Source organism: Bos taurus, chromosome 27 (genome assembly GCF_002263795.3).
Source record: "Bos taurus isolate L1 Dominette 01449 registration number 42190680 breed Hereford chromosome 27, ARS-UCD2.0, whole genome shotgun sequence".
NCBI lineage: Eukaryota > Metazoa > Chordata > Mammalia > Artiodactyla > Bovidae > Bos > Bos taurus.
Window position 1 is genome coordinate 35,727,352 of NC_037354.1, and position 24,669 is coordinate 35,752,020.

The window sequence follows — 24,669 nt, forward strand, 5'->3', positions numbered from 1 at the left end:
GTTGCTTGGTCATGTCCGACTCGGTGAGAGACCCCAGGCTTCCCTGTGCTTCACTGTCTCCCGGAGTTTTCTCAAACTCAGGTCCATCGAGTCGATGATGCCATCCAACCATCTCACCTCCTGTCAGCCCCTTCACCTGCCCTCCATCTTTCCCAGCCTCAGGGTCTTTCCCAATGAGTTGGCTCTTCGCAACAGGTGTAAGTGTACATAGATTCCCTCCCTCCCATCTCAGCCCTCTAGGTCATCACAGAGCACTGGGCTGGACTCGCTGTGCTATACAGCAACTTCCGGCTAGCTGTTTTATACCTGGTAATGTGTATGTTTCAATGCTGCTCTCAATTCCTCCCACCTTCTCCTTCCCCTGATGTATCTACAAGTCTGTTCTCTATGTCTGTGTATTTAAAACTTTGGATATTAGCTTTGCATATATTTTGCATGTATCTATTTGGCTAATCCAAATTGATGCTTTTGAACTGTGGTGTTGGAGAGGACTCTTGAGAGTCCCTTGGTCTGAAAGGACATCCAACCAGTCCATTCTAAAGGAGATCAGCCCTGGGTGTTCTTTGGAAGGAATGATGCTAAAGCTGAAACTCCAATACTTTGGCCACCTCATGTGAAGAGTTGACTCATTGGAAAAGACTCTGATGATGGGAGGGATTGGGGGCAGGAGGAAAAGGGGACGATAGAGGATGAGTTGGCTGGATGGCATCATCAACTCAATGGACGTGAGTTTGAATGAACTCCAGGAGTTGGTGATGGACAGGGAGGCCTGGCATGCTGCGATTCATGGGGTCACAAAGAGTCGGACATGACTGAGTGACTGAACTGAACTGAACTGAACTGAAACAATCTAGAAATAAAAGTACTTTGTATTAACTACCACTTAGAAACTGCTTGGTCTGTGCCCTTGGGAGTCAGTTCTATAAACCTCAAAGTAACCCAAGAACTTCCAGAGGTCAGACTGTGACACAGACGGGGCTCTTTGGCTCCATCACATGACTTGCCCTCCAATACCTGGATCAAAAGAATCCAGAATATCAAAAGCTAAAGCAAGAAGGTTTTCCAGCCCCAATTAGTTTCAGGACCACAGACTTATAGCACTGCTTCTTGTCTTGGACAAACGTTGGTGGACAGAGAATGAGGTTTTAGGCTGGATGAGACTTTGAAGGGAAATGTTAGAAAATCACCAGGCAATCCAGTTTTCCTGAGCAAACAGAAGCCTACTCAGAGCCTGAATTGATTACATGTAAATGACATCACCCTTACGGCAGAAAGCAAAGAGGAACTAAAGAGCCTCTTGATGAAAGAGGAGAGTGAAAAAGCTGGCTTAAAACTCAACATTCAAAAAATGAAGATCATGGCATCCGGTCCCATCACTTCATGGCAAGTAGATGGGGAAACAAGGATTTTGGGGGGGCTCCAAAATCTCTGAAGATGTGACTGCAGGCATGAAATTAAAAGATGCTTGCTCCTTAGAGGAAAAATTATGACCAACCTAGACAACACATCAAAAAGCAGAGACATTACTTTGCCAACAAAGGTCCATCTAGTCAAAGCTATATGGTTTTTCCAGTAGTCATGTACGGATGTGAGAGTTGGACCATAAAGAAAGCTGAGCACCAAGAACTGATGCTTTTGAACTGTGGTGTTGGAGAAGACTCTTGAGAGTTCCTTGGACTGTGAGAAGATCAAACCAGTCCGTCCTAAAGGAAATCAGTCTTGAATATTCATTTGAAAGGACTGACACTAAAACTAAGCTCCAATACTTTGGCCACCTGATGTGAAGAACTGACTCATTGGAAAAGACCCTGATGCTGGGAAAGATTGAAGGTGGGAGGAGAGGGGGAAGAGAGAGGATGAGATGGTTAGATGGCATCACTGACTCAATGGGCATGAGTTTGAGCAAGCTTTGGGTATTGGTGATGGACAGAGAAGCCTGGCGTGCTGCAGTCCATGGGGTCATAAAGAGTCAAACATGACTGAGTGACTAAGCTGAACTGAACTGCTCATCCATAGTCATTCCTTTAACCATGGTTTTGACCACAAATTGCACACTTCATATCCAGACAGACACAGCCTAAAGGGAATGCATGAGAGAGAACAGAATGATCTCAACTGAAAACTTTCTACAATTTAAGAGGGTGAAGCCTCTTAAAACTTGCTACTCTGAGTGTGCTCCATGGATCAAAAACATCAACATCGCCTGGTAGTTTATTGGAGATGGAAATCTCAGGTACAATCCTGGGCCACTGGATGAGAACATTCATAATGTATGAGAGCTTCAGGTGACTTGTATGCAAATTAAATTCTGAAAGCATTGAATTAGGATTCAGTGGTTTTCATCCCTGTCTGAGGGTTAGAATCACCTGGTTGAACACTTATGCACTCTAGGTCACACTGTAGGCCAATTAAATCAGAATCCTTTGGCTCAGGGCTGAGCATCAGTAGGTTTCAAAGTTTTACAAACTGCTTCCAGTCTGGGGTCAGGGCTGGGAACCATGGGACTGAAAGGACACCATCTGGCTTGGACCCTGTGTTCACCTTGACCTTACCAAGACCGTGTGACCCCTTGTCTCAACCATTTGACTATAACTAGCACCATCTTTCCCTTGAGATCTATGGCACCATGCTGGCCCATCTTTAATTATTTTTAAGTGGCATCTTGTCCAATGACATGTAGAATTCAGGAACTTGGAGCCAAGACAGAGCGTTCCTGGCTTAGCACAAGGTCTCCCAGGACATCTTTCCAACCCCCTCCTGTCAGAGGGGAGGTGGACCATGCACTGGATGCCCTTTGGGCAGATTTACTGCAGATGTTAGGGCTTCCCAGGTGGCTCAGTGGTAAAGAATCTGTCTGCATTGCAGGAGACACGGGAAACATGGGTTTGATCTCTGGGTTGGGAAGATCCCCTGGAAAAGGAAATGGCCACCCACTCCAGTATTCTTGCCTGGAGAATCCCATGGACAGAGGAGCCTGGCAGGCTACAGTCCATGGGGTCGCAAAGAGTCAGACGCAAACGAGCTGCACAAGCACACACCACAGATGTTATTGTTAAAATAAACGTCCTTTCCCCCTCCTTTTCAAATGAACAGATTTGATTTAATAAATTCTAAAATTATTTTAAGTCTATGGCCATACCACCCTGAATGTACCTGATTTCCGCTGATCTTGGAAGCTAAGCAGGATCAGGCCTGGTAAGTACTTGGGTGGGAGAATACCTGGGAATACTGAGTGCTGTAGGCTTTTTTTAAAAAAAAGATAAATAATAAAAAGTTTATGAACTATTATATTTTGCTGCATTAATTCTACAGAATTCCATGTATCTTTTTAAACAAATTAAAGAGATAATAGGAATGGAAAAAAAATAACATGGCTTTTAAATGAAATCCAACAACAACTCAGGATGGAGTTTTTGATTATACAAAAAATTATGCTAATGGTTCAACCTCATATTATTATTGTGAGGATTCAAAGTACCTGCTTGGGGGAAAAAATACTTCCATGGTGGTCCAGTGGCTAAGACTCCATGCTCCCAATCCAGGAGTCTCAGGTCGGATTCCGGGTCAGGGAACTAGATCCCACATGCTGCAACTAAGTAGGACCCAGTGCAGTCAAATAAATATTTTAAAAGAAAAACATTTATGTCCAAAAAAAAACCCTGCTTAATAAACATCAGTTCCCCAGCATCCCGGCCATAAGGAAAACTAAGACTGGAACTCAGATGTCCTAACCCTGGCTCTGTGGTTTCCCACAGCCCTGCACCGCCTCTAGTTCTGCCAGGCTGGTCCACAGCCTGGCCCAGCAAGGACCAGGCACACGGTGAGCTTGAGGAAGGGCAGAGTCACGTGAGAATAAGCTCCTTTCGAGGTAATGAAATGTTCATATAGCCTGTCGTAAGTTTCCGGTATCACAGTAAGTGGTGTATGTTGTAGAATTATACGTTAAGAGCCACAGAGCTGGCTTAAAGAAGAACAGTGTATGAGGGATTACATACACCGTTGCTGTATGTAAATGGATAAAGGATCTGGAATGGCCAGACCAGAAGAAAGGAGGCTAAAGACTGAATACCTCTTGAGACTCATCAAGGATGATGGCCTTTGGACTGATGGCCAGCTATTTCCCAAATCTGCTCAAGAAGTGAAATGGACTGAGTCTGGAAAGTGGGATTTTGGAAGAGAGGCAGCTTAAAGGAGCTCATGTCTGATGCCTGATGTGAAGCACGCTTCCCGCCCTAGGATGAGTACCTGAAGGAGATTTCCAGAATGTGAGCATCATCAATATCCAGTGTTGGGGGATGCCAACAATGGGACAATCATGCCAAACAGTGGGACTTAGAATGAAATGGAATCTTACTGGAAACAGATAGATGGATAAGATGCTAAATCCAGATTCTGTGACTTTCTAGGTATAACTAGCCTTTGAATGAAACATAAGACTTTTTTTCAAAAATCAAAATTCTTCCTTTTTCTGCATTCCCATTCTATATTCTAATTACTACACATAGTTCACTTGACATTTCCCAGCAAGACACTCTCCGTGAATCAATAGATTTTAGGTTTGTTTATATAGTCGGGTTGGGTACATCTTTCTTTCTTTTCTTTTTTTTTTTTCTTTTTTTTTAATTGGAGAATAATTGCTTTACAATGTTGTGCTAGTTTATGATGTACAAAACATGAATCAACCATAAGTATACATATATTCCCTCCCTCTTGAGCCTCCCTCCCACTCCCCATCCCACTCCTATAAGTCATTACAGAGCATCGAGCTGAGCTCCATGAAAAAAGCGAAATTCTTGAATATTAAATCAACAGAGTTATATATATACATCTTTCTTTATGACTTATTTTGACTAAAAATCAGCTGCCTTGGGTGATAAGAAAGATCAAGAAAAACATTGCCAAAGTTAGTTTTTGCTTCCCTGGCCCATTAGCATTCTTCGTCTATTAGTTTTACTGTCTAAAAGTGAAAGTCCAAGTATTAACATTTCATCCATTCTATTGATGGAAAAGCAAAATGAAGATGTAACGATTTGCACTCTGCACTAATCAAGATGTAATTACAGTAAGAATTCACAAGGAGGCCTTTAACCCAGGACTCTTGCTTCCAACTAAGTGACTCCAACAGGTGGGACAAAGTGGCCATCACGCCTTCCAGTGACCCAGGGCTGTTGGCTTCCAAAGACCTTTGTATATTTCAGGTTCGAGAATAGCGCTTGGGACTCTGAGGTCATGTTTTTAGCCAGTATCACTAACAGTGGCTGTACTCCTTCAACATAGCCAACATTCTCTAGAAAAACTAGATGGATTAACAATTAAAACCACAAACTGTGTGCCCAACAGACCACAGAAGAAGGTCCCTTAACAGCAAACCCTAGACAAGAGAAGCCGCTTCTCTGAAGGCTGGTCATACAGTGAGAAAGCATGAAATGTTATCTCTCTGTTTTCAGATGGGGAAACTTGGTGTCTAGATCACATGATGATTTATAGCACAGGATAATCTGTAGAGAAACTGTCTATTTTCCTATAGACCACCTCCTGATAAGGAAAGGTGCTTTTCTACCACATTCCAGCAAGAGAGATAAGCCTGGAAGTATGATTTTTCCCACCCCCATGAGAGAAGGGGCACTGCATTTATCCTGGGCTGTCTGAGAGGTAAAAGGATCTGAATGTCAGAGGGGTGGGTCCCATGTCGGGACAGGAACTGCTACTTAGGGATTAGGAAAAAAGAGGGCTGTACATATGGATAGAGACTGGGGTGTCCAAGGTGGCTGGACCTCCCCTGGGAATGTTCCATAATGGGACTACGGTCATTGCTTCAAAAGCCTAGCTTGGCACAGAGGGATTGAAACCACCAAGGAAACGCATTGACCTGGAGGAAAACACCAGGCTAGAAGAGGAGAGACAAGTGAGACCCACATCTGGGAAAGCCCCAGGTCTTCATCTTGAACCCGTGGAAGCGAGAATCCAGCAGCCTCCTGGTGATCAGAAAGCTATCAGGCTGAGGGATCTCTTTGTGGGTCCCCCACATGTCTCTAGGGCCCTGTATGGCCCTAAAGAGAGGGTACCCCAAAGAATGACCAAGACTGGCCTTTTCCTCTAGCTTCAAGGCTAGAGGACACACGTCAGATAAATTGATTTCTTAAATATAAAGAAATATAATATTTATTGCACTCAAGTGCTAGCCAGTAATTCATACCCATTGCATCTGTTTATTGCAGAAACCAAGCTGAGTGTTAATCAAGAGTTTTAAGGCTGATTTTAAACTATATAGATATTTGAGAAGATAAGAGTACAGTTTGGGACATTTACGACCAATTATTTCAGGTAGAATGTTTACTGTACAAGTACCTTCTCAATCTCATCAAGCAGACGGTTTTAGGGTTCTTATCCTTAGTCGATTATGAAGAGTTGCCGCCCGAACATCTCTCGCTCATAGTTTCCTGAATCATGATGCATTCCATATACAGATGCTAAGACCTGAACATGTCTCCTACTGACCATTTCAGAGAAAGCACAGGAAATTGGTTATTTTATTGTTCTACTATATTCTTTCCTAAAAATGTGTCAAAGAACACTTTCTGGAATAAGGGTATAACCACATCATAAAAGCTGCTGATATCATCAACCATCTTCTACTGCTATTAGATTACCTAGAGGAGAAAAGTGAGTTTGGGATATTTAAAAAGATTTGTGAAAATTAGCTAGGCAGTAGCCTCATTGTCGAAATCTTTAATTCTATCTAATCATCAACCTGTTGTTTTATTGGCCATCAAATATAAAATAAAAAGACAGTAGCCTCAATCGAATCACTGTTCCAGGCCTCATATGATCCACTGTACAAAAGCACGGCCAAAAGAATTTGGCTCACCTCCCATTGCTAATTCATTCAAATCTAATTTCCCATAGAGAAGCCAACGACCTGACTGGTGCAATTTCTCCTGGTTCGATTTCTCCCTGATCATTCTCCAGACCAGGGAATGATCACCGCAAGAGAAGAGAAGCCTCTTTGCCATCCACCAGTTTTATCACCTTGGACAAATAATTTCATCTCTCTAGGCCTTCATGTCCTCATCAGGAAGATGAGGTGGTTGAAATAATAACTGCTACGTGCCTTCCAGCTCTGTAATTCTGTAAATCTATTACTTGCTCTATTTGTAAACATTAGATAAGCCAAAGGCATCATCAGAACAAATGCATTGATCTGAAGACAATGCCTTAGAACATGGCAGCTTTCCTAATTTAAAAGAAAATGCACTGCTGTGAGGATCTGCCTGTTTGACAAACTATTGTTTTGCAATTATTAAAACAAGTATCCAGACAGGTTCTGCCAGGCAACCCAAATAACCTGATTCAGATGATAGAACTGCTGTGGTAAAGAAACTCTTCTATGCGTATATGAGGCACCAATTGGACCTGAAATGCATATATTATTCAAAACGTGAATTTATAAAAGTTTGAAAGAGATTCAGAATACCCTGATCTTTATTCATTCAACAGACAACTCAAAGAAGCAATTCGGTGTCTGCCATAGAAATGTATGGAAAAGTTCTGAAACTCTGTCTCTCCCAGTTTCAACAGGAAATAAGGAAAAAATAGAGACAAGCAACATGGTTTCAGAAGAGGAATATACGATACGCACACCCACACACGGGATAAGCAGAGCCCCCGGGATTGTTGGCTGTCTGTGTCTTTCCTCACAAGGTGGTTCACTGCTCCTACAAATGAGAAATTCTCTTTTTTTTTTTTTCTTGAGTTTCATCTTTTTAATTGACTGACATTTTTGTATAAATATCAGTCTTTGCATCTTTATTGCTTTCAATCATCTTAGTGACAGCTTTGGGGTTTGAACTGTGCTCTTCATTAGGTGAGCAAAAGTGTGTAGATCATTTTACGAAGCATTATTTATCGTCACGTAGAGATCAAGGGAAAAGCTTTAGAAAATGCAGTCAGAAGTCCTGGGTTCTGACTTCCTTGGTGGTCCGGTAGTTAAAGAGCCGCCTTCCAATGCAGGGGACAGAGGTTCGATCCTGGGTCTAGCAACTAGGATCACACGTGTCTCGGGGCTAGTAAGTTCGAGTGCTACAACTACCAAGCCTGCTCCACAACTAAGACCCGATGAAGCCAAAGAAATGAATAATTTAAAAAAAAAGAAGAGGAGGAGGAAGTCCTGAGCTTAAATTCCTATTGTGTATTTCATTATGACACCAGGCAATCAGCTTACCCTGTAGAGTTTCAACGTCCATCCACAAAATGGAGATAACACTAAGCTTTATATTTATTTTGAAGATTCAATGAAATGATGAAGGTGATGTTTCTGACATAATATCTTAACAACTATCAGTTATGATCATTGATTTTTCTCATGAGGTTAGATTCAGCCTGCTCAACTATAGTTTACCACACTGCAGGATCTCTAAAACATATTACATTTTTATTTCGTGGTTGAGAGATGAACAGGTTTTTTCGAAAGTTTCATTTTATAAATGAAATGAATATAAAGGAACTTTTATCACATAGACATTTGATTCTTGCTATTCCTGGCAGTTATATTCTATAAACTCTCCAAGTACACTGAATTAGCAAATATTGATCAAGTGTTCCTTGGAGGAATGCGAGGCTGTGGTCACATTCTGATCAACTGGTCAACACAGAATCTTTTTGTACATGTGCTTCTGTTTAAAGACACCTTCTTTCATGTATATTTTTGATTCACTAGCTTTTAACTCAAATCCACCATATTACAATGCATGCCTGAACAAAGCTTATCTAAACATACACATTTTCCCATAAGGCACATCAAAGCCTTCTCGCACTTAGAAGCCCTAGAGAGCATTCCAGCACTCTCCTGGGGAGCCATTTTAAATGGCAACATTTCCAATAAAAAGCACAAAAGTGCAAAATACTTGGCAGGAACTAGATTGTAAAAAAGGCATTTGTTTGCCATGTGAGAGTTGAAATTCAGAAGACAGAGTGTGGCCTTCGGCTGAGAACATACTCACAGGGCAACTCAAATGTTTTACCACTTTGTACACAATTGCACACATGGCCCATCAAACGCCATGAGTGTTGATTTTGCGGTTACAAAGAAATTTTAGTGAGTAGGTGCATTCACAGACAAAATCTTGCAGATACTGAGGGTTGTGTGTTTGTGTATAACTATATATATATATTCTTTCAATACTTATGTTGTAGGGACTACAGTAAGTATTTTACATATGCCTTCTCCTTTATTACAATAGTTACATAAACTCAGTATCTCCATAATCTTACCAACATGCAATTGAGGGCTGAGGACTTTAATTGCAAAAGTTCACACAGATATAACCAGAATTTAAAGCTGAGTCTGATTCCAGGGCCTATATTTGTCTTATCCTTTATTCTTTGTTTCACCAAATTTGTTTTTTAAATTCAGACAAGTGGCCAGGCATGCCACTTCTTGTCAAATTGGAAAACCACTGCCTTTGATCATCACATTGACGTCAAATTTAAATAAGCAAGGTAACTTAATTTGAAAAGCAAGCTACAGATATTTAAATGCCTCTCATTATTCTAACGCATCCTTCCAATCTTCAGTATTCTAACAAATATTCATTAAATGCCTACTAAGTGCCAATAAGTGTTTCATGTGCAGTCATCAACACAGAGGTGATGCCAGGAGGCCTCTGGAGCACGTCAGACCGTTCTCCATCCATCTCCTAAGGTTAAGATACATACACCACTACAGCAACTTCAAACTCTTGCCGATCAAAAAATGAAAGAAAGGTTAAAGCTAAATGTGATGCCATTACCTGTCAAGCCAGTGATTTGGGGGCATTATATTAAAAAAAGCACTCAGTATCCTTTTTGGCTAAGAATGATGGATGTATTCATAAAAGCTTATGTGTGAAACAGTAACATTCAGGGACAATGTATCAAGCAGGATGGATTAGACCCTCCTGAAATAACAAACAGCCTCAAAGGACCACAAAAAAGCCTTCTTTTTTTGCTCTTGCAAAATCTAATGTCGGTTGAATGGCCCTCTTCCATCTTGTAACCGCTCTTAAGACATCTACTCCATGAACTTCCCTGGAGCACCAGTGGTTCAGAACCTGCCTGCCAATGTAGGGGAAACAGGTTTGATCTTTGGTGTCCCACATGACCCAGGCCACCAAGCCACAACTACTGAAGCCCACGCACCCTAGAGCCCATCTTCAGCAGCAAGAGAAGGGACCACAATGAGAAACCTGTGCACCTCACCTAAAGAGTAGCCCCGCCCACCACAAGTAGGGAAAATCTGCACAGAGCAACCAAGAAAAACTGCAGACAAAATTAAGATGAATAAACTTTTTAAAAAAGTACATCTCCTTTCAATCATCTGAAAGTCTGGGGAAGGCAGAAGCAAAGAGCATTTGGATGAGCAAGGTCTCTGCCACAAATAACTATTCCTGATAATTCTGAAGATAATACCTAACCCATCACCCATCAGAAAAAGACCCAGTTTTCCCCTAACTCAGTCTCTCGCATTAGGAAGCTCCCATAAGCCTCTTATCCTTCTCCATCAGAGGGCAGACAGACTGAAAACCACAATCACATAAAACTAACCAATCTGATCACATGGACCACAGGCTTGTCTAACTCAATGAAATGATGAGCCATGCCACGTGGGGCCACCCAAGACAGACGGGTTATGGTGGAGAGGTCAGACAGAATGTGGTCCACTGATGAGGGCATGGCAAACCACTTCAGTATTCTTGCCTTGAGAACCCCATGAATAGTATGAAAAGGCAAAATGATAGGATACTGAAAGATGAACTCCCCAGGTCAGTAGGTGCCCAATATGCTACTGGAGATCAGTGGAGAACTACCTCCAGGAAGAATGAAGAGATGGAGCCAAAGCAAAAACAACACCCAGCTGTGGATATGACTGGTGATGGAAGTAAAGCCCGATGCTGCAAAGAGCAATGTTGCATAGATAGGAATCTGGAATGTTAGGTCCATGAACTAAGGCAAATTGGAAGTGGTCGAACAGGAGATAGAAAGAGTGAATGTTGACATTTTAGGAATCAGTGAACTAAAATGGGTTGGAATGGGTGAATTTAACTCAGAAGACCATTATATCTACTGCTGTGGGCAAAAATCCCTTAGAAGAAATGGGGTAACCATCATAGTCAACGAAAGAGTCCAAAATGCAGTACTTGGATGCAGTCTCAAAAATGACAGAATAATCTCTGCTCGTTTCCAAGGCAAACCATTCAGTATCACAGTAATACCAGTCTGTATCCCAACCAATAATGCTGAAGAAGCTTAAGTTAAACGGTTCTATTCAGACCTAAAAGAACTTCTAGAACTAACATCTAAAAAAGACGTCCTTTTCATTGTAGGGGACTGGAATGCAAAAGTAGGAAGTCAAGAAATACCTGGAGTAACAGGCAAGTTTGGCTTTGGAATACAGAATAAAGCAGCACAAAGGCTAACAGAGTTTTGCCAAGAGAATGCACTGGTCACAGCAAACATCTTCTTCCAACAACACAAGAGAACACTCTACACATGGACATAACCAGATGGTCAATACTGAAATCAGACTGATTATATTCTTTGCAGCCAAAGATGGAGAAGCTCTATACAGTCAGCAAAAATAAGACTGGGAGCTGACTGTGGCTCAGGTCATGAACTCCTTATTGCCAAATTCAGACCTAAACTGAAGAAAGTAGGGAAAACCACTAGACCATTCAGGTATCACCTAAATCAAATCCCTTACGATTATACAATGGAAGTGAGAAATAGATTCAAGGGATTAGATCTGATAGACAGAGTGCCTGAAGAACTATGGATGGCAGTTCCTGACACTGTACGGGAGGCAGGGATCTAGACTATCCCCAAGAAAAAGAAATGCAAAAAGGGAAAATGGTTGTCTGAAGAGACCTTACAAATAGCTGTGAAAAGAAGAGAAAGGCAAAGGAGAAAAGGAAAGACTGTCCATCTGAATGCAGAGTTCCAAAGAATAGCAAGGCGAGATAAGAAAGGCTTCCTCAGTGATCAGTGCAAAGAAACAGAGGAAAATAAGAGAATGGGAAAGACTAGAGATCTCTTCAAGAAAATTAGAGATACCAAGGGAACATTTCAGGCAAAGATGGGCTCAATAAAGGACAGAAATGGTATGGACCTAACAGAAGCAGAAGATATTAAGAGGTGGTAAGAATTCACAGAAGAACTATACAAAAAAGATCTTCATGACCCACATAATCACCATGGTGTGATCACTCACTTAGAGACAGACATCCTGGAATGCAAAGTCAAGTGGGCCTTAGGAAACATCACTACAAACAAAGCAAGTGGAGGTGATGAAATTCCAGTTGAGCTATTTCAAATCCTAAAAGCTGATGCTGTCAAAGTGCTGCACTAAGTATGCCAGCAAATTTGAAAAACTCAGCAGTGGCCACAGGACTGGAAAAGGTCAGTTTTCATTTCAATCCCAAAGAAAGGCAATGCCAAAGAATGCTCAAACTACCACACAATTGCACTCATCTCACACACTAGTAAAGTAATGCTCAAAATTATCCAAGCCAGGCTTCAACAGTACATGAACTGTGAACTTCCAGATGTTCAAGTTAGATTTAGAAAAGGCAGAGGAACCAGAGATCAAACTGCCAACATCCGCTGATCATCGAAAAAACAAGAGAGTTCCAGAAAAACATCTACTTCTGCTTTATTGACTATGCCAAAGGCTTTGATTGTGTGGATCACAACAAACTGTTGAAAATTCTGAAAGAGATGGGAATACCAGACCACCTGACCTGCCTCCTGAGAAATCTGTATCCAGGTCAAGAAGCAACAGTTAGAACTGGACATGGAACAACAGACTGGTTCCAAATCGGGAAAGGAGTATGTCAAGACTGTATATTTTTACCCTGCTTATTTAACTGACATGCAGAGACATCATGAGAAATGCCGGACTGGATGAAGCCCGAGCTGGAATCAAGATAGCTGGGAGAAATATCAATAACCTCAGATATGCAGATAACACCACCCTTATGGCAGAAAGCAAAGAAGAACTAAAGAGCCTCTTGATGAAAGTGAAAGAGGAGACTGAAAAAGTTGGCTAATCATGGCATCCAGTCCCATCACTTCATGGCAAATAGATGTGGAAAAAGTGGAAACAGTGACAGATTTTATTTTGGGGGGCTCCAAAATCACTGCAGATAATGACTGCAGCCATGAAATTAAAAGATGCTTGCTCCTTGGAAGAAAAGTTATGACCAACCTGCTGCTGCTGCTGCTAAGTGAGACCCCATAGATGGCAGCCCACCAGCCTCCCCCATCCCTGGAATTCTCCAGGCAAGAACACTGGAGTGGGTTGCTGTTTCCTTCTCCAATGCATGAAAGTGAAAAGTAAAAGTGAAGTCGCTCACTCGTGTCCGACTCTTAGTGACCCCATGGACTGCAGTCCACCAGGCTCCTCTGTCCATGGGATTTTCCAGGCAAGAGTACTGGAGTGGGGTGCCATTGCCTTCTCCAATGACCAGCCTAGAAAGCTTATTAAAAAGAAGAGACATTACTTTGCCAACAAAGGTCCGTCTAGTCAAAGCTATGGTTTTTCCAGTAGTCATGTTTGGATATGAGATCGGACCATAAAGAAAGCTGAGCACCAAAGAATTGATGCTTTTGAACTGTGATGTTGGAGAAGACTCTTGAGAGTCCCTTGGACTGCAAGGAGATCCAACCAGTCCTTCCTGACTGGCAGGAAATCAGGAATTAGGGAATTCAAATTTCCTAAAGGAAATCAGTCCTGAATATGCATTGGCAGGACTGATGCTGAAGCTGAAACTCCAATACTTTGGCCACCTGATGTGAAGAACTGACTCATTTGAAAAGCCCCTGATGCTGGGAAAGATTGAAGGTGGGAGGAGAAGGGGCAACAGAGGATGAGATGGTTGGATGGCATCACCAACTCTGTGGACATGAGTCTGAGTAAACTCCAGGAGTTGGTGATGGACAGGGAGGCCTGGTGTGCTGCAGTCCATGGGGTCGCAAAGAGTGAGACATGACTGAGCCACTGAACTGATATTGATAGAGTATCATATCAGATCAGATCAGTCACTCAGTCATGTCCGACTCTGCGACCCCATGAATCGCAGCACACCAGGCCTCCCTGTCCATCACCAGCTCCCGGAGTTCACTCAAACTAACATCCATCGAGTCAGTGATGCCATCCAGCCATCTCATCCTCTGTCGTCCCCTTCTCCTCCTGCCCCCAATCCCTCCCAGCATCAGAGTCTTTTCCAAAGAGTCAACTCTTCGCATGAGGTAGCCAAAGTACTGGACTTTCAGCTTTAGCATCATTCCTTCCAAAGAAATCCCAGGGCTGATCTCCTTCAGAATGGACTGGTTGGATCTCCTTGCAGTCCAAGGGACTCTCAAGAGTCTTCTCCAACACCACAGTTCAAAAGCATCAATTTTTCGGTGCTCAGCCTTCTTCACAGTCCAACTCTCACATCCATACATGACCACAGGAAAAACCATAGCCTTGACTAGACGGACCTTTTTTGGCAAAGTAATGTCTCTGCTTTTGAATATGCTATCTAGGTTGGTCATAACTTTCCTTCCAAGGAGTAAGCATCTTTTAATTTCATGGCTGCAGTCACCATCTGCAGTGATTTTGGAGCCCAAAAAAATAAAGTCTGACACTGTTTCCACTGTTTCCCCATCTATTTCCCATGAAGTGATGGGATCGGATGCCATGATCTTTGTTTTCTGAATGTTGAGCTTTAAGTCAACTTTTGCACTCTCCACTTCCACTTTCATCAAGAGGCTTTTGAGTTCCTCTTCACTTTCTGCCATAAGGGTGGTGTCATCTGCATATCTGAGGTTATTGATATTTCTCCCAGCAATCTTGATTCCAGCTTGTGTTTCTTCCAGTCCAGCATTTCTCATGATGTACTCTGCACATAAGTTATATAAACAGGGTGACAATATACAGCCTTAACATACTCCTTTTCCTATTTGGAACCAGTCTGTTGTTCCATGTCCAGTTCTAACTGTTGCTTCCTGACCTGCATACAAATTTCTCAAGAGGTAGATCAGGTGGTCTGGTATTCCCATCTCTTGAAGAATTTTCCACAGTTTCTTGTGATCCACACAGTCAAAGGCTTTGGCATAGTCAATAAAGCAGAAATAGATGTTTTTCTGGAACTCTCTTGCTTTTTCTATGATCCAGTGGATGTTTGATCTCTGGTTCCTCTGCCTTTTCTAAAACCAGCTTGAACATCAGGAAGTTCACGGTTCACATATTGCTGACAGTATGGGTGATCTCAAATCTCACTTTGATTAATGGCAGACAGTGGGAAATACCTGTAGTTGAAAGTTTTTGTTTTATGCTTCAAGGGGACATGGTTTGGGTCTGCTTGGAGATGGACCTTTCTGGAGTGAGTTCTCTGAACAGAGCGGGGGGACTGGCCCAGGAGAGGGGAGGAGTGCAGGAGCTGGGGGACCTGGGGAGCACTGAAAATGCCGTCTAGGCTGACCATGTAATCTAGCAACTTAAAACGTCCTCTGGGCTAATGTTACGATGGTAGAACCCCCCTCAGGAAGTGCCCTGCCAAGTGTCCCAGCCTCTGCTTCAGCAGCCCCTCATCTCTGGACACACATTCCACCTCTAAGTGTCTCTGAATACTCAGATTTCCCTGGTGTCCAGGGGTTAAGGCTCTTCACTTCCAACGCAAAGGACCCAGGTTCAATCCCTGGTCAGGGACCCCACAAGCTGCATGTCATGGCCAAAAAATAAAAACAAATATCTCTGAATATGTGATACTTACCAGAGCTCAGATCTAGACCCCTAATTTCTACCTACTCATATCTTTTAAACCCAAGCACACACATGCATGATGCACATTCACACGCACACACAGAAGCATTCTCTCTTTCCCATGACAGCCTTCCCAGTAATCTCTATTCCATGCTCAACAGCATCACTTCCTTTCCTCCCCCTCCAGTGAGAGGATCCCCATGCTCTTCACTGCTGGCCTCTATTCTCTGGGTCACCTCCAGAAGCTTCCCACAATGTGGCAGTGACATGACCAGGGCAGCCTCTACCTAGCCTCCGATCTAGGCAAGACCTCTACACTAAGGTCTGTCAACCCTTGGAGAACATGGTGAGTTTGTAGTCTCCTCATGTTCTCATCTTACAGAAAGAAAAGCATGAACTAGAGCAGAGATTCCAAAACACACTGGGTTTTGTCCTTAGCGGCGCCTCCAAGCATTTCAGACATCCTAGTAAACACACACCCATTTGAAAAAAGCAACTCAAACGCCAACTAATTCTGCAGGATCCTCAGCTGATGTCTGATAAAAGTGCATCCTGAGTAGGAGGAAAGGTGATGGTTCCCAGACACCAACTGCTCACCTTCACCACATAGAATAGCTCTGCGAAGTAATGAATCATGCTTTATTCAGTTATTCCCACTCAGAAGTCACCACCATTCAGGAGCCTGTTACTTATGGAGGGGAATCTCCAGGAACCTACCTGAGGAGGGAGATTGCTTCTGAGTTCATTTGGCTGGGTTTTTAATGTTCTGTGTTTTCCTTCTGTTTTCATTGTAGAAGTGATGTCCAGCCACCCTGGTGGATTAGACAGAGCAGTTCCTAGATGGGCAGAGGGCAGCCCCAGCCACAGCTTCAGGCAGTGCTGCTGGGTTCAGCTACAGGCAGTAAAGGCTGTCCTGACGCCATTCAAGGATCTGAAGGAGCTTCACTCAGGGGCTCAGGAAGTCCGTGTCCTGAGTGTTCTTTTCTGCTGCCTCTTGGTCCTTATCCTCTATTTGCAGTAACTGAATTTGTGCTAGAGACCAAGCCTCAACCTCTAACCTAGATATGGGAGTCAGGTTCTTGCTATGTTCCTGTATGGTTTCCAGCCCAGGGCTCTGGTTGAAAATGATTGTGCCTTGCCATGCTCTTGGATTTCCCCGGTGGCTCAGATGGTAAAGAATCTGCCTGTAATGTGGGAAACCCAGGTTTAATACTTGGGTCGGAGAGATCCCCTAGAGGAGGAAATGGCAACCCACTCCAGTATTCTTGCCTGGAGAATCCCATGGACAGAGGAGCCTGGCAGGCTACCGCCCACGGAGTTGCAAAGAGTTGGACACAACTGAGCAACTAACCTTTCTGCCATGCTCTTAACAGTCTTTCCTTTCCCCAGAACCTCAGGACTGCAGCCAGGGCTCTGCTACCATTTGCCTGACTCTCCTGATGCTGGTACCCTGCTTAGTCTCAGGATGATCTTGGTACTCCGAATCCCCACCACTGGAGTCCACCCTCCTCCCAGGCCCTCCATCCTTGTCCTGTGCCCTGGGAAACAATGCCTGCCCTCTGCTTACACGTATACCTAATGACTCACCTCCCTCTAGGAGGATAATTTGTTTCATTTGCTCCCTGATGGCAGTTGGGTCAACATCAATGTCAGCCCAGGGAACCAATGTAGCTCCCCAGGCTCTTCAATTCTGTCTGGAGTTAACACATTCTAAGATCCTTTCTGCTCAAAGCAGCTTTGGAGGAGAATGGATGAGACGTGAAGCTGCAGAAAGGGGATGTGCAGCTTCGGGACCCGAAGCTAGATGAGAAATGGAGATGCTGGGAAAAGAAAACGACATCTCTTTCCCCAGCCCGAGCTAAGTGCTGTGAGTGCTCCCTACCCCCCAACCCACCCCTAGTCCCCGCTCCCCACCCAGCAACTCGATGTCTGTCACAGTGAGGACTGGGATAGCTCTGTGAACTCCAGAACTAAGTCATTAAGTATACACTGCAGTTTCCATATTTTAGATTGTTTCCCCTTGGAACATATAGACGGCAACTAACAAATTACCCCCAAGTTATATTTACCAGCTTTGAGGGTAACTCAGAGAGACAAAATGGTGCTTGGCTATCTGAAGGATGTGTTGAAATTCACAAAGACCTATTTTTTGCCAGGTGGTGATTCTTCTTTACAGAAATAATAACTCCCACTTGCTAATTGATGTGATAAACGAAGACAGAGCCTCTCCTCTTCCATCACTACCTCCAAAATTAAATTTAACAGCAATACTCTGCTTAGGCAGGGAGAACAAATGGGCTAGTTACTCATTCATGGAGAACAGGTAAAAATTTTCCAGTGGCTGTTTCTTTGAAGTGTCTATTTTAAGAGATTTGAGGGGGAGTAGGTTACAAGGTGAGTATCCAACCTTTCAGAGAGCAAAAATCAGGAGTTTCAACCAAGTGCCTGCTTATCAAATGTCAATACAGACAGTGTACCTCAATCAAGCTGAGCTTTCTTCCAATTCCAAGTGCTTTCCAGCCATCCTATATCTGAATGTCACAGCTACCTTTACAAAAACAATATTCTTCAGTTCAAGTAAGTAGAAAAATACAGTGAAAAGATTCCCTACTAGTCTTTAGGTAAAAGCAGATATTTTTCTTAAGAAAAACACCGGTGAGAATAAAAGCCAAGTATTGTTTTAGATTCTCTTCAATTTCCAAAATACCATTTAAAAAATAATTACACCCACGATTTATGCATGATTCATTAGGCAGGCAGCTCCAATGCACAGCTCCATTGTAATTGCACTGAAAATGTCGACATCATGAAATATACCCTCAACTTCTTGAGATTATCACCTATTCTAGTAACATCTTTGCTACCATGTAAATCTTGCCCTAATAGTCTGTCCTCATTAAACAATGATAGTATTTCAGTTCTATGATTGGATAGACTTCTGAAGAAATTTTTTGTTACTTCTGAATAATTAGAAGGTCAAACACTCTATGACTGATATTTAAACCTTTTATCGTGAAAGTTAATAGGCTTGAATCACAAAATCCCCCAAGAAGATGACTGGAATGTTACCTGGGGTGGGGTGGGTGGGGAGAAGGCACACCATGGTTGTCAGCAAATAAAAGTGTTTCTAAAGACAAAAAATGGTACAGATGAACCAGTCTGCAGGAGGGAATCAATAATAAACAGTACACTATCCGTCACCTCTGCTGATTACAGACCAAAGTCAGAAAAGACAGCATTCCTTACATAATAGATAACCTTACATAACATATAATAAATATGATAGGCAACATCTTGCAGGATAGAAACAAAAGATGCAAACTGCTGAATCACATATCTGAAGGGGCCAAGTTGAGAGGACCAGCACCTGGATTTAATAGTCTTACAACTGCAAGTTCCACTGGGCGACCTGCCCATCCCTTTAGCTTTGAAGGGCATCCACTCTGATCTGGCAGCCACCCCTGAAGAGGCAGCCTGATGCACGGGCCAGGCACTGGAGGTCGGGGTCTCCCCACCACCACCATTCAGACACCTACCTGTGGTCTTTAACGGGGTTTTCTCTCCTAGCAACAGTTTTAACCTTTTGGCGTGGATTTTGCCTTGATAATGTGAGTCAGCCACCACCGCGGAGGTGAAGGACATGTTACAGAGGGTACAGCATTTGTTTTTATCCACCATATCAGCATCATTTCCCTGTGTGTGAGAGAGAGAGAGATCGAAAGAATATTAGAGCACCCCAAGGCTTCCAATGTCTTTGTTCCACTCCGTTCTGTTGCACATGAAACTCACATGAGTCTTTTTCCTGTCTTTTTTCTTTCTTTTTAAAGCATTGCATTGAGTATTATTCCATGTGGGATTTAGAGACGAAAACTTAGTTTACCCACATTATGTCATGTAACTTCATTATAAAATGAGGGTTTTATACTTAGTATTGTTAATATTAACTATCAAAAAATTGGTTAATATTCATTGGGCAAGTTAGTTAATATTGTTGAGAAGATTGAAATAGTCAATCCATATAACAGGAGTTAATCCAATGCCTGGAAATAGTAATCAACACATATTAGGTTCTACTATTAAATCATTTTAATTTTGGCCTGATCATTAATGTTATCAGACTAGAACTGATTGTGTGTGTGTGTGTGTGTGTGGTTATTTGCTTAGTTGTGTCCGACTCTTTGCAACCCCATAGACTGTAACCCACCAGGCCCCTCCATCCATGGGATTCTCCAGGAAAGAACACTGAAGCGGGTTGCCATTTCCTTCTCCAAAAGGAACTATAGAAAGAAAGAACGTGAAGTCACTCGGTTGTGTCTGACTCTTTGTGACCCCATGGACTGTAGCCTACCAGGCTCCTCCACCCATGGAATTTTCCAGGCAAGAGTACTGGAGTGGGGTGCCATTTCCTTCTCTGAGAACCGATTATATTCTTAGTTAATTATTGGCTAGTTTTTGATCCATTCTACACAGTGCTTATCTGTACTTTCTCCATGTTCATCAAACTATCTCCTCATTTGACACAATTTTAGTCAATGGCTTTATGCTCTATATCGTTGAAAATTTTGTGGTCATCAATCAGATGAGCTCAAGATTTTTTCCTTATAAATAGTATCTCTGCGCAGTCACTTCACTGCTCATCATTTTTCAAAAGGCATCTTAAAGCTGATGCAATAGTTGTTCAATTAAGCAAGAGTTTACTAGTCTACTCTCTGTTTCTCATTTCTTTTTTTTTTTTTTTGGCCATAAGTAAATTCTCAGCCTTGGAAAGAAGTAGCCTCTTCCTTTTTCTTGAAATGTCTGTTTTGCCCTTGCTCTGCAATCTATTATTTCCTACATGATAAACATCACCAAAACTTCCTCAGTGACCAAGTTCAACCTCTATTTAATAGGGACCACGACTGCCAGGCACTAGCAACACCGCACAGAGGGGTGAATATGAGCTACCTGCAGAAAAACAAGGCCCACAATGGTGAGAACACAATGGATCTGGTTCCAGGAGGAAAAGGTTCTCTCGTTGCATCTGTATCATGCATCAAAGTAAGTAAAATACCAGAGTTCACAGGGCCTGAATTATTTAGCAGAAATTATCATTTGGCATTCAGCTCTGCTTTGACACACTTTAGCCTCACCAGGATACGTGGCCCCATGTTCAAGATTTTTTTTTTAAAGATTTCTTTAAGGAATCCAATATTTATCATAATGAACTTGAGTCTATCATAAAGCTATGGTGACCATGCTGGCTGAATTTTCCAGGAGAGTTTGCATCATTTTCCTTTTCTTCAAGACAGGTGATTCATTAACTGCTGCACAAAATACTTAAATCCAGCTTGATTTTTATTCCTCTGTAAGACTTCATGAAAATGAATAATGATTTGGGAAAAAATAAATCCTTTGTCAGACCATGTGACCTGGAGATTGTGCCCACAGGTCATCAATTACCTATATTCTGCAAGGGGAAGATTAATTCACGGGCTCCCCTCATGCCTAGTTAGAAATTGAGGGTAAAGAGGACTCTCAGATAAGGAGTTAATCTATTCCTTAATGGAATGGTAGGAGCAAAGCATCTCTTTGTTAAAAGAGCAGCCATGGGTGAGTATCTGGCGTCACAAAAGCCCCTTCTCCTATTCCTGGCAGACCCCAAAGAATGCAATTTAAAATGGCATGGCGACAAGGATGAAGGTGGGGTGGCACAGAGAAAGGGAATTCTGTATTTTTCTGCACAGCAGTAAGATGTCCAGAGTGATGGAGAGCACTGCCTTGCGTATTTTGTGGCAGTTAAAAAACGAACACTTTCCTTCTTAAGCCATCTATTGGCAATAGCACTGATCATTTGCACTCAGTCTTGGGAGGAGTGTGAGTGTGTGTGTGTGTGTGAGTGTGTGTGGGTGTGTTCCCGGAGGCTGGAGTGCAGTTCAGAGTTGGGGGAAGGGAGAGACTCCATAAAAGTCTCTGAGATTTGGAATCCTACCTATAGCCATTTATTAGCTTGACCTTGCGAGCGTGCTCAGTCACGTACAACTCTTTGAGACTCCATGGACTGTAGCTTGCCAGGCTCCTCTGTCCATGAGATTTCCCAGGCAAGAATACTGGAGTGGGTTGCCATTTCCTTCTCCAGGGGATCTTCTCAACCCAGAGACTGAATCCGCATCTCCTGCATTGGCAGGCAGATTCTTTACCACTGAGCCACCTGGGAATGGTAGCATAAATTAAATCTTAGAATCTATCCAAGACCAATATCACATTTTAAAAGTGAGATTTAAGGAAATGTATTGCTAGACGTGAGGGTGGGGAGTCCATGAAAGGAAATGGATTCTATGGAGAGAGGATGGGCCTCCCAAAAGGGGTCTCTCCCAGCGAGGCACAAACCTCAGGACACCTGGGTAGGTTCTGAGGCTGGACCCACCAAGTGTATCCCTGCTGAGCGCTTCAAGCTGAGGTGCTTTGAGTTTCCTCATCAGTAAAAATTCAAAGAGGGACTTCCCTAGAGGTCCAGTGGTTAGGACTCCACACTTCCACTGTAGGGGGCATGGGTTCAATTCCCGGTCGGGGAACTAAGATTCTGCATGACATAAGGCGTGGCCCAAAATTTTTTTTAATTTACAAAAAATTAAAAAAGAAAAGCTTTTAAAAACAAAAAGAAGTCATAGACACTTGAACCCCTTTGTGTGGTCTGCTGTGGAGCTGACTGAACCAGGCAAGAAAGGGGAGACTTGGTTTCCTGGCATCTGTGTCTCTAAGCAGGCCCAGGACATGCCCCAGGCCCATGATGGGGCAGAGCCAAGAAGACCAGGAAACACAAATCAGGGAGTTGCTGAAGGGGTCTAGCCCAGTGAGTGAGCAGTGGACAGCCCGGGAGGATTGAGAGCCCTAACTGACACTTTCCCACTCTGTGTCAGGGAATATTGGTCTGATGTTTAAAGGGACAAAAGGAGAAGGTTGTCAAGGTGAGAGTGGTTGCTTGGATTGCCCATTTTTACCTACTTATGCATAATATGGGCTCAAGCATCTCATTTTTCTTAAAATGAAGCACACGATCATAAGCTAAAGCTTAACTCACAATCCACACCTATTTACAATCTGTGCATCCCTTACGCCACTTCTAGCAAAATCACCAGCTGAACCTGGGCTCAGGAACTAGTCCCTGTCTCCCTGGAGCTCTAAGGTGGAGACATCCCTACAGAAAGGGGCTGCCATCATTGTATGAAGTGTATTCAGATCGAGTTTCCAAGGCAAAGAACAGCCCTTAAACTGGATAATGACTAGTGGGTTTATGGTATTCATTCATTCAACACATTTTTCAGGACCCCCTAAATATGTGCGATGCTGTGCTAGAAGAATAAAACTCCACTCTCTGTTATTAAAGAGGTTGAGACCAGGGGAACTGGAGAAAGCAGGCACAAAATGAAAGGAAAACATTATAATCAAAGAAATACAGTCTCCTGTTGGAACCATGCTCTCCCAATTAGGTAAGCTTAAAAGACCAGTCATGTAAATGAGCCTATTTGTGTGGATTTTCATCTTCAAGTCTTCTCTTGCCTGGTACATCCTTCTTCATCATTGCTTATCTAATCTGGTCTACCCAAAACCTTTATCATGGCTCAGTTTAACCATCACTTTCTTGAGATGAAGCTTCTTCTGTCTCCCATCCTGAAGAAGTTGACAGGGGCCTTGGGGTCTTCCATGTGTCCCGTATATGCCTCTTTTATAATAGAACACTGAATTCTGACATGTATTTTTTTCATATTTGTTCCCCTCAAAAGGAACAAGGAAATAGCTAAAGTTAAGGAAATTTTTTCATTAATACCGGGGCCTCAGGTCCTAGTACAATGCTTGCCACACAGTAGGACATGCAGGTGTTTATTGAATGAACACAGGAGTTGAAGGTTGGTTTGTGGGATTACTAAATTGCATGCCATAAAAAGACAAAACAGGAAGACAGGTAACACAAGGAAGCCTATGGTCAGCCAGGAAGCTGGCCAGGAAGAGAACCAGAGTTTTCAACAATTTGTAAACTAACTTGAGGTTTCAACTAGGGGAACATTTTCCCAAAAGGTATGGTCATTTCATCATGGTTTTAATATGCATTCTTAGATTTCTGCTCTGCTGTATCAATCTCATGAGATTCTTAGATTTCTATTCAATCTCATTCATACCATCATAGACAAGAATCAAAGAATAAGACAAGCAGAGAACCAACTGTTATGCAAGAAGATATCATGGAAGGCAGTTATGCCATCATTACAGAAGAGGGACCAAGAAAGTTTAGGTGTCTGATCATACAAGGGCTGTTATGCCCTGAGAAGTCGGGCAGCTTTTTGAGGTCCATAGGACATCTTTTATGGGATATTTTACTAAGGGGGTCAATGTAACTTACACAATGTCACCAACTCTGATTCCTCGAATGACCCCAGTGGAGATGCAACTATCCAGAGAGAATCTCAACATTAACCAAGGTCCTGGAATGTACCAGAATTTAGTTGTGTATTCCTGGCTATCTAGATCCTAGATTAAATGCTGTTTGCAACTACAGATCACATCATTGTTACTGGAGTCTCTCACTGTCCCAAAAGCCCTGCTGTTCTATAGCTCAGGGGAGAAATTCCATAAAGGTTGATGAACTGATGTCAGAGATCACATTTAAAGTTTCTGACGTAACAAATTGAGAATGGCCCTAAGCTACTAAGTAAATAAAGGGGAATCCAAGATTGTTTTTATAAAATATGGATTTCAATCAGAAGGCAAATATTCGGTCTGACTTTTTCAATGCAGTGTCCACATGACTGAAAGAAAAAAAAAGCGTGTGGAACATCCTAAGACCACTTATTCAAAGCATTTCACAAAGTTAAGAAGTTTTCTGAAGAATTCCAACCTCATGAAAAACCCTGACT

At 42.6% G+C, this 24,669-nt stretch overlaps 1 protein-coding gene across 3 annotated transcripts in view; it reads right to left on the minus strand.

Annotated features, from left to right (window-relative positions):
• ZMAT4 (zinc finger matrin-type 4) overlaps window positions 1-24,669 on the minus strand; it is a 376,376-nt gene that overhangs the window by 147,831 nt on the left and 203,876 nt on the right. For all 3 annotated transcript variants that reach the window (NM_001076943.1, XM_059882307.1, XM_024986304.2), the window contains 1 exon segment: window positions 19,318-19,474. In NM_001076943.1, coding sequence (NP_001070411.1) covers window positions 19,318-19,474 — 157 coding nt within the window.